Below are 11,726 nucleotides of genomic sequence, written 5' to 3' on the forward strand. Positions count from 1 at the left end.
GTGAGGCTGTCGGGAACAAAAAACATACAAGCTCAGCAACTCAATCTAAGAGCATTTCTGTATTTGGGCTTGTTAATTTGCTAAATGGCATGTGGGGCAGAATTTTACTAAACACAAAAATAATACTCTAAAGGAGGGCCTCAGATGTTTGAGAAAGGAAGAAAAAAAATTAGAATAAAAATATTCATGACGAACACAATGCAGAAAAGTTGAAAAAATATTAAACATTTTTAAAAGAAAAAAAAACAAAAAAAAAAAACAGCATTATTTTGCTGGGCCAGTATCTGTATCTCTTACTAATTATGAAGGCAGTTAAATATATCATTAAAAAACAGGTTGGTGGCAGACATGAAATTATTTCTAATATGAATGAATTTGTTGTTGTTTTTTAGGATGTGGTTTTGTGTACATGTTTTGTTTCAACATTGATTATTTCCAAAACACACCTTAAGCATATTACAGATCCCATCACAGAGCCTTGTGGGTGCATTTGCATTGTTGTCTGTGACAAAAGCAGTATCCGATTACAATACTGGGAGGGAAGGTATAAGTCCCAGTGACCGTGGGAGAGTCAAACCAGACTGAGAGCGGACTATGACTAATCAGCACCTGTTCTGATGAAGAACCGGGGTGTACTGGAGTTTTGAGAAATGCCTTCAAGTAAAGATTATTTGAGGTGCTAGTTACTTATGATTAAATCTGGAATTAACTGCCAGATTGCGAAAAGGGCACGGGACTGGCCCCTGAGAGGCTAAAAATGCCACCGCAGATGATGCTTGATTGCTCTGAAGGCAAAAGACTGAGTTCACCGCTTGGATCAGAGTCATCTGGGAAACATCCATCTTCCAGACCTTGCAGCCAGGAACTTGGCATTAAATGTGTCCTTGTGGGCGATGGGGCAGTTGGCAAGACAAGCCTGGTGATTAGCTACACTGTAAACGGTTACCCCACAGAATACCAACCGACAGCTTTGGACACGTTTTCAGGTAAGGGCATGTTATTTGGCTACTGATTGTCAGTAAACCTACTTGGTGTATAACCTTCAAACAACAAGCTCAGTAATGTTACTTTGTTTTGTAGATTAATGAAACACACAGCAGCACAATCTCGATAGCAGTGTGAATGTATTAAAGACATACTGGGGGGTTCTCACTTGATAAGTTTCACTCTCCAGGAGGGTCTGTTTCTGTAAAAGACAGGACTTTAATAAATTCACACTGCTATGGAGATGGTGCTGCCATGGTTTCATTCTTTTAGATGTTCTGTTGTGGTTTGTAGTCTCCACTAACGCTTGTATGGAGGACCGGTTTCAATTCCTTCTGCTCCCCGAGTAATCCCCATGGCTTGATTTGGTGTATGTGTAGCTAAATTTACATCTTAATTCCTGTTCTTGTTGTTCAAAAGTCTTATATAGTTTGTATGTGCTTTCTTTTAAACTTGGAAGTGTTTGCCTCGTGTACCATGGCTATTCTTGGAGTCCACAGAGATAAAACAATGGTGTGCTTTTGTTGGGGTGAGAACAGTCCCAAACATTTAGTAGGATAATAACAAAACTGTTTCAGATAATAAATTCAATAAATCACAAGCCTTTATAGGATAAACCTTTGTAACTAAGTAATCTTATTACATATTCTTTAACAGTGTTAGGATGGCTCCCAGATAGTTGGGAGGATGTGACTTTTAGGTGTCAAGCTTTGGTGGAGAAGTGTGACTAAGGGGTGGAAGTGTGATTGGGGGTTGTCTATATATCTGACAACAATACAATTATCTAGGAAAGCATAATTGCATTTGTATAACTTGAATATACCCTACTGAGTTGGCAGAGCATGTAGAAAAAGTAAGCACAACTTCACAGTCTTTTTTTTTTTATTTTTTTCTCCAGATTGTCTATGATCACCATTGCTTGATTGAATTAGAGTTTTTATATTCTTAGCATTGGTTTTCTTTCTTTTGGCCCAAAGTTTACAATTAATTTAGGGTTAACCTTGTCCCACCTATGTTCTTGCAGTGTAACTTTGATGTTAAAAACCGATCACAATCCATAATCCTGTGGTTACTATAAATATAATATATTGAACAAACGTTGGCATCAATGTTATTTTTCCTAACAATAATATGTTCCCTATGAGATCTGCTATTTAAGGTAACAGAGTTTTTGATGTATGGTCACATTTTTTTGTGTATACATAAATTGTATGGCTATACTGTACTGACAAATCTTTAAATTATTAAGGAAATTATTCAGTTCTGACCATATTTAATGTAGAAAAGTCTGTAGGTTACTTAATCTTAAGAGGAAGTGTCACTGTCCCCAGGTTTAAGCACAACTTATTTTATTTCTGAAATCTACAATTGTTCTGAAGATTTTATCAATACAATTTATTTAAAAATAAGGGACTGTTTAAATGCAAATGAGTGATCTGTCACAAAACCAACATATGTAATCACTACCCCTGGGAAAAGTGGTAGACCATTTTTACTCCAGCAAATGTACCAGTAAATTTGTGGGACTGAAACACAGCTCTTATACACCCAATGCATAACCATAGGGGATCCATTGCATTTAAGCATATTCTGCCATAAATTGCCCTGCTAATTATGACAAACACCCCAATATAGCAAATATTGTTAAGTGTCTGCTATACTTTGTATCTTTTAAGTATACATCAAACAACATGTTATTTTAACACTTAAAACATCCGCAGGTACACACAGAGATATAGGGTTAATTTCGGAAACTAACTTGGCAGCCAGTGTATGGCAAGTATCGGTTGAAGATACCTTCCTGTTTAACAGGCTTATCTAGTTCTGTCAACCCTGGAGGTTGTGATTTCCTTTTTCTTTACACTTACCAGGCATGAGAAGCGATGCAGTAAATTTTGTGCTTAGAAATCACACCCCACAGTCTCTCTAATGATAATACGTGCAGAAAAGTATTCCCATATTCTCTATGTGGTTTAAATTCTCTTTACGAGACGTTATCCGCTTTAAACATGTTATAAATTCACAAATAGTACATTTTATATAAGTGGACTATTTTGAGTTAAGCACTTAGCAGTCTACAAGGCGCCCATTAAAAAAAAAATAGATACAAATAATCAAAGATGAAAGTTAGGTAACCTGCCATGCTTCGCCGCTTACTCCTAGTAATTTTAGAAATATGTGCATTTAAGAAACCCAAATTTGATATATTTTCAATTAAATGATAACAGAGAACAATTGTATTGTATTGGAAAATTGAGACCATAAACCTATACATTGCTTATCCTTGTTCTGCCGTAGTTTAGATACAAGCAGTTTCACGAGAAGGTACGGTTTTTAAATCCCATTAGTAATGTCTATTCTTATTCTGATTACCTATTGTCTGGTTTTGTGGACAATTACAATATCACCGTTTCTCTCTTTTGGGTATTAACAGTTTTACATTCTTCTGTGACTCTCAGTGGGGTGTTTGTCACCCTGTTGTTTCTTAGCTTTTGTTTAGCTTTCCCGTGCCCTCAAGACGGTTTGAACTTTATTTAGTATAAATAAACATAACACAGTAAGTTAGTAAGTAAGTTTGAACCAAGTAGGCTATTCCCCAATTTTATACAATATAGGCCCTTGTTTTATCTATCCACCGAGCTTTGTTTACTTATTATAATGTGTAAACATAATCACTTCTATATATGCAATGTTTTGTAAAAAAAAAAATGTTTTTGATTGTTTTGGGGTTATAATGCATAACTACTTGTAATGTCTCCAGTCACTAACACTGTTATCAATAATAGTTTAGAGTCCGATAGACCAAGCTAGACTATTTAGAGTAGAGTGAATTCATTAATGAGTAAATTGTGGGGAGGGGGAAAAGCCTGTGAAAAGAACAAAATTGGGGCAATCAGATATGATATTTATTTTTTTTCTAACCAGCATCTTAGTTTATACTCCCGCAATGTAAACACGTTACTAATGTACGCACCTTTATGCGTCAAACAGACATGTTATAAACTACAATAAATATACCAATATCACTTGATGCTCTCTTTATACTCAAAATGTAGGTGGTTCATAGGGATTTGTCTTAAACAATACAAGGAACACTCCCCAAATACACTGTCTTTCTCTGTTATATTTAGGATTAGGTGCTTCTATTCATTCTATTCAGAATGTCACATAATATATTGATAGTTAAGTTCTATTTAACCTGTAGTCAGTCTGTTTGAAATATGAACTTTACATTGTATGCCTTGTAATCTAACGTTAGCCAAATGTTAAACCAAATACAAGTGGCAGGCTTGCTGTCCTTTGGTCATTTCATTCAGCTAACTGATGTGATAAGATTGTCATGGGCCAGGAAGGTTATCCTTGAACATAAAAATGGATAGGACAATGACATTTGTTTGTGGGTGTAATTCTTAAGTTGGATAAAATGGTACTTTTTCCTTTTAATGCGATCTTTTTCAAGCTGGTCTACTAAAAATCATGTGGCCTGGGTTTGTTCCTAAAAACCAAAGTTGCAACCAAAAAGCATATTAAAGGAGGCTGTTGCTTGTTGAAAAAGTAGTCCATATTTATTACTGGGCAAAAGTGGCTTCTACATAGGAGTCATCTTAGGAGTCCATCCACAAATCCCCCTTTCCCTCTGTCTTTCAATGCCTTGTCAGACCCCATAGTGACTGGGTGTCATCAGATGCATAGGAAGTAAAGAGAAAGTAAATGAGGTTAAGACATTCAACCACCACTACTTTTGATGTTTTGTGGTTTTGTTTTTCAGTTCAAGTATTGGTGGACGGAGCGCCTGTAAAAATCCAGCTGTGCGACACTGCGGGGCAGGTATGAGAACATTTCAACGCTTCTTCTTTTTGACTGATCGGATTAGGTTTAAATACAGAGTAGCAGTGTCTTCTATGAATTGCAAAATTATTAGAAATAGTTTTTCTTAAAAATATACTTACCCACAATGCATTTTCTTCACGTCATTCAACACTTAATGTAGATTGTAAATACAGATGAAAGGTGACTTTTATAGTGAAACAGCTGGACAAGGTGCAAAGGATCAGTAATTAGCCACCCATTTGTGTTTTAAAGGATAAATGAAGTGTGATCAGTCCAGGATCTTTCCTTAAATACGACACATCATTTTATTTCAGTTGGCCTTTTTAGAGTTTTACTCATGATTTAGTAACTTGGTTAGGTTATTGACTTTTAGCTAGAAGAGTGATAATCGACTTATTTTAGTATTGGAAATCCTGTTTCTTTAATTGAGGCTGTTAGATGCCTTTTTCAGAATCCTAAGGTTTTTTTTATGACAGCGTTCAACGAAAGGGCAAACCAACTGATGACATTTTTTAATGTCTTTCCCTGATCCTGTGTTTTGTGGGACCCCGTTGTCACATTGCTGAATGGGCTGGTTACAAAGAAGATCTTTGATCTCCTCAACCGGTCCTTTTACACTATGGAGGCTGTCCCAGCCCCAACCCTTTTAATTTGAAGGTCTGCCTTCTATGACATACAGTATAAATGCCTTAGAAAATCTAAGTAGACCATATCTACAGCTCTGGCCAGATCTTAAGTATATGAGTATGTGTTTACTTTCTGCCCGTGTAATATGAGTTTCAATTGCTGTACAGTAATTATGTCTGTGTCTTATGCAGGAGGATTTTGACCATCTTCGTTCCCTGTGTTACCCCGACACCGATGTTTTCCTGGTATGTTTCAGCGTGGTAAATCCAAGCTCCTTTCAGAATGTTACAGAGAAATGGATTCCTGAAATCCGCGCACACCATCCTCACACTCCGGTGGTACTGGTTGGAACGCAGACGGATCTTAGAGATGATGTGAATGTACTGATCAAGCTGAGCCATTGCCACGTTAGACCAGTTAGTGAATCTCAAGCAGTGGGAGTCGCACAAAAAATTCGAGCTCAGACTTACATAGAATGTTCTGCTTTGACTCAGAAGAACCTCAAAGAGGTATTTGACACTGCTATTCTTAGTGCCATTGAACACAAGGCAAGACTGGAGAAAAAGCTGACCACAAAGGGATTTAAAAGACTTTCAAAGTGTCGGTGGAAGAAATACTTCTGTTTTGTCTGAACTTGCTTAAGAGAAGATATATACTGGGCACCCCATTCTGTAATCGGACTTAAAAAAAATTGGATTATATTAATGGCCTGGAAGAAGATCACCAAACAATGTTTTATTTAGGCCAGCATCCTACTGTTGACACGTTGTATTCTACAATGACTATTAAATGATTCTGTGTTTAGGAGTGTAAGTGTACAGTGTCACTCAGTCAAGTGGATTAAAAAAAAGTATTTGGCGTACAATAGCAAAATCCATTTATCAACTTCATCCAATATACAGAATACGTGTAGGTCATCTGGAGTTTACTCAGATTGATAAAGAATAGAAAATAGTCTGAATGCCTCTGGAATCTTAATTAAATAATACAACATAATGTTGTGAGCAAAAGCATCTATTAATTAGTTTGGGTTTAATAAACATAGTTCTATTGTCATAAGCATTACTTACTGTTTTGATAAAATTAGCATGCAAAATACTGTGCAACAGTCATGAATGTCAGGTGAAACTATATTTGTGTGAAGGTATTTAAAGCTGATGTTGTAAGGTGAACAATTTTAACTATAGGTTTGTAATGACCAGAAATGTTTTTTTTTGCCAACTACTCGAGAAAAAAATAAATATATTTTTTGAATGATGGATATGTGTAGTAGGTGTCTAGGTGAGGTTGTTTGTAGAGATTAGAACAATCAACATGTCAAATAAAACAGGCAAGTGGAAGATAAAGGAAATTAGAAATGCCTTAAATAGGAAAATCATTTTGATGGCTGCAATGCATGTTACCAGTGATATTCCTATTAGGGAATAGTGAGCCATTGATCAATCAGCCTTGATATATGTGAACGAAAAGAGTAATACAGAGAACTTTATACACGTCCATTAACGTTTGTCACTCTCAGCACTTATTCACTATGTTGGTAAGCTGAAGGAGTACACCTCTGTGAAACAGGTTTCCATAGAAAAGTTATAGAATTAGCCACTTTGTGTTCTAATCTTCCCAAGCAGTCTATTGACTTTAAACTAGTAAACTCACTTTTCTGGTTCTGTGATGTGTCCTCTAGCAATTTGTGACAGATACAATATTCTAGAACTGGATGGTTTTGAAAGGTTTGCCCTATCCCAAAAATTGAGCTGTAAGCCCGTAACCCACTTGGTTAGATAAACATAGGGACTTGTTTCCAGGTTTCTTGTTTCTACTTATGCACATATGTATATATGTATAAATGTAATTGAAGAGAGAAATGTATATAATGGAATTCTGCTTGTAATATATGTAAATAAAACCATTGATTTTCTAGAGTTAGGTCGGTATGTTACACATTCATTTCTTTCTGCTTTTTATGTCAATGGAGAACTAAATGAGCCACATGGATCACATATTACATGAGCACAATTTTCACTAGTGGATATCTTTCGTACGGAGTAATCCACTCAATATCCAGACTGTAGGCAAACAAGTGGGCCTTGGTACATATCTTTGCAACTCAGAATTTATATAAAATAGGATAATAAAGAATGGATACCAGGAGGGCTGGGGGATAACTAAGTGGCTGTCAGGGTTTTGGCCTACATGTACTGGTTATTCTTCCTCCTCATGGCTTTCTGTTTGTTGACCACACATCCTTGCCCGACCTGTGAGTGTGTTCCTCCTGCGCTTGATTCCTGTGTATAATCCGGCCCCCCTCTGACATTCCCTGTTATGCACCATTGCTCTAAGGCCACGGGTCACCCTGGTACACATTAAATGATTTGGGGCATGACCCATCAATTTTGGAAGCCCAACTTTGTGGCATTTGTACTCAGATTTCACAAACTATGGACAAACCTGGAGATAGCCGGGTGAGCACTGCTTCTCCGGGTGGCTGGAGCGGGGTCTTGACGCCCCGCTTCCCGCCCATTTTTCTTTTAGATGGGGGTGTTTCCTGCTGACGCCAGTGTGCAGTCCTGGCCACGTCCCGCAAGGGAAGGTTCCCAGGTATGGCGATGGACAACAAGTCTATATCAGCCTTATTTCTGAGGATGAACATAATAATAGGTGTGCAAAAAGCTTAAGAGTATTGTCTCTGTTTAATCATTTCACATCACTTTACCGGAATCTATTGTCTTGCATAAAATGTAATATAAGCTCATACTGGAAGCCTTTCTATAGATTGCGAAACAGATCATTTCATCAAAGGTTGAGTCTGAAGAAAAAAACCCCCATCTCTTATAAAATTATCTATGGGAAACAAACAAACTTCCTTTTAAACTATTAAGAACTCTGTGTCTGCCTCACCCATAATTAAGTCATGGGAATGAGAACTGTGCTCAGTAGTTGACTTGTGGTTACGGCTGGCAACAGGCCAGATGTGACAGTTCTCTGCAGGTGCAAAGATACATGTTTCAATCAAGAGGCAACGACAGAAACTGCAGGTTAATCGAGAATAGAAAGAAACTGCTAGGTCTAGCTAAATGTATAGACAATTATACTACATTTAAACTGATTGATAGCAATTCTTTTATATAGTAATAATTTAGCTAAGCTTAGGGAAGCAAAGCGCTTTATGCGTCAAAGCACACACACTGAAGAGTAAATTGCCGGGTTAACAAAAAAGGGTGATAAAACCATTTTTTAGATACATAAGTGACAGGGGAAAACATAAACCAGGAATAATTAAACTAAAGATAAATTAAGGGAATTGTGTAAAAAGCCAGCTGACTGCTTAAATAAATACTTCTATTCTTTTTTTTTTTTTTTTTTTTTTTTTTTTTTTTTTACACAGGAAGATGATGTGAGGGACCCTTGTTAGCTAAGAGACGTGGGGTGACATGTGACAAAGGAAGAATTTCTACTTAAACTTAAAAAAAACAAAACAAAAAAAAAAAAACAGACAATGGGATCTGATGGGATACACCCAAAATTTTTAAAAAGAGCTTCGAGATGTCCTGGCAAAACCACTTGAAGTCATTAATGATGGTAATAGTTCCAGAAGACTGGACGTTGGCAACCGTACTACCACTGCACAAAAAAGGTAGTAGGGAAGAGTCGGCTGAATATCTGGAAGTAAATGGTTTGCATGATCAGAAACAGCATGGGTTTACTACAGTAAGATATTGTCAATCTAACAGTCAATTTTTTGACTGGTTAACTAAGACAATAGACCAGGGAGGAGCTGTTGATATAGCCAGTGGGGCAAGGGGGGCAATTGCCCCCCTAGGTTATTCCTTGCCCCCCCCGCCGAATTTGGAACCACATGTCCCAGTAGGGTGACCACAGGTCCCGGATTCCCCGGGACAGTCCCGGAATGGGACTACCCGCTGTGCTTGCGTGTTAATGTGTTGATCTATGCTTGCTATAGGCGACAGGGGCTAATATTAATATAAATGGGCAGCAGGTTCTAATATTAATACATATATATCGGCAGCAGGGTCTACTATTAAAGAAACTGCCAGTTAAGCTGTTATTTTGAAATCATATTTCAATTTCAAGTGATAAGTGCTTATTATGTAGTTAAAAATGCATGTCTAACACATATATGTGATGTGGCCATCACATAAATCAATAATAAAGGGAGGGGCTCGCTGGGGGCATTAATACAAATAGTGCTGGCTGGAGGCAATCATACAAGGGTGTGGGGGCACCACATTAATCTATACTAAAAGGGTGCTGGCTGAGGCATCAATACACAAGGGGCATCAACAACAACAACGCAGTGTGGAAATTTCATCCTGGTGTAGATGTCAGTGTCATAGACTGTGGTTATCAGTGTGGCAGAGCCTGTCCTAGAGTGTGTTTGGGTGTTGTTGTGACAGAGCCTTTTCTGTTGCGTGTGTCTGGATGTTGGTGTGGCCGAGCCTGTCTCGGTGTGTGTGTTTGGTAGTTGGTATGGCAGAGCCATAATATGTATTGCCAGGGGCGTAACTAGACGCCTCAGGGCCCGGGTGCGAGAATCTGTTAAGGGCCCCCTCACCCCCCCAAAAAAACATGATTTTTACCCAACAATTTTTTTTCAACAAATTCAACAAATTTAATTTACATATTGAATCATATCTGTAAAAAAATCAAAGAAAAAGGGGCGCATGTACAAAGGGCATAATCCAGGGGTGTCCAAGTTTTTTCTGCAGTGGGCCACTTCATCAGAATTGTATATGTGCGCGGGCCGCACTCATTTTTCACTGTGACAAAAAATATGGCCTTTAATAAAATATGCAGATTAAAATAAAGTAAAATGACACAAAACCTTTACTCTTCCTCTCACTGATTTCTGGGCCTTGAAAGTTTTGCAACTACAAATTCAGGATTCCCTAGATTTATTCTAGGGATGAACTAAAATGAAAATTCTGGACCAAAACATTCAGGGTTCACTTAGCCAAAACCGAAAATGACCCCCACCTTTAAAAATAATAAAAACTCACATGTTTAATAAAAGTAGGTAACACACAATTGGACAAAATTAGCAATATGACGTGGCATGATAGGAGTGTGATTGCTAACAGCAATCACACTCCTATCATACCCAGGCAACCAGTAAATGCTGGTACCTAGGCATGATGGGACTGTGCTCGCTGTTAGCAATCACACTCCTATCATGCCAAGTCAGCCAGTACATGCTGGTACAGGGTGGCTGTAAGTGATGTGCAGACCCCATACTGCTGGCAGCATCACTACACAAGGGGGGCAGCTAGCTAGGTTTCAGCATGTACTGGCTGACTTGGCATGATAGGAGTGTGATTGCCAACAGCAATCACAGTCCCATCATGCCTAGGTTCCAGCACTTACACATCCATCCAGTAAATGCTGGAACCTAGGCATGATGGGACTGTGATTGCTGTTAGCAATCACACTCCTATCATGCCAAGTCAGCCAGTACATGCTGGTACAGGTTGGCTGTAAGTGCAGACCCCATACTGCTGGCAGCATCACTACACAAGGGGGGCAGCTGGCCAGGTTTCAGCATGTACTGGCTGACTTGGCATGATAGGAGTGTGATTGCTAACAGCAATCACAGTCCCATCATGCCTAGGTTCCAGCACTTACACATCCATGCTATCACACACACATCACACACACACACGCTCATAATCATTCATTCACAGATTCATTCCCTCAATCACACACACTCATTCAAACACCCTCCCCACCCCCTTACCTGCACTGCAGCGCCTCGATGCAGCTCACAGACTTCAGCTGGGGGCGCGGCCTCCCTCTGCCTTCTCTGCTAAAGCACAGAGGAAGTAGGATGTCACGTGAACTCCGCTTCCTCTGTGCAGTCCAGAAGACCCTCCCACAAGTAAGTAGTAGGGCTTGAGGTGCGGCTCGCGTAAGATCGGTTGCCCTGGCTGCCGATCTTACGCGGGCTGCACCTCGAGGTCTCGCGGGCCGCATTTGGCCCGCGGGCCGCATGTTGGACACCCCTGCCTTATTTAAAAAAAAAAAAAAAAAAAACGGAAAAAAGATTTCGGGCGGCCCCTTGGCTTGGGCCCCCCTGCTGCCGGGGCCCGGTCGCAGTCGCGACCCCTGCGACCCCGGTAGTTCCGCCACTGTGTATTGCTTGTAGGAAAGAAGAGAGGGGGATGCTATAGAAACATTTCAACACTTCAATTGATTTAACAAAGTACAGGAGACAAGCTTATTTGAAAGGAGGAGCAATGTTAGAACAAGAGGTCATGGCCAGAGGCTTAGAT

The 11,726-nt window shown here is 39.0% G+C and overlaps 1 protein-coding gene across 1 annotated transcript; it reads left to right on the plus strand.

Annotated features, from left to right (window-relative positions):
* The first annotated feature begins 757 nt into the window (after positions 1-757).
* On the plus strand, positions 758-6,074 carry LOC149284010 (rho-related GTP-binding protein RhoV-like). Its single transcript, XM_089497178.1, has 3 exons — positions 758-986; positions 4,754-4,812; positions 5,634-6,074. The coding sequence occupies exons 1-3, from the start codon at positions 758-760 to the stop codon at positions 6,072-6,074; spliced, it is 729 nt and encodes a 242-aa protein (XP_089353304.1).
* The last annotated feature ends 5,652 nt before the right edge of the window (positions 6,075-11,726 follow it).

The sequence above is a fragment of the Sceloporus occidentalis genome, unplaced genomic scaffold (genome assembly GCF_023333645.1).
Source record: "Sceloporus occidentalis isolate IW3139 unplaced genomic scaffold, rSceOcc1.0.p SCAF_100, whole genome shotgun sequence".
Taxonomy (NCBI): Eukaryota; Metazoa; Chordata; class Lepidosauria; order Squamata; family Phrynosomatidae; genus Sceloporus; species Sceloporus occidentalis.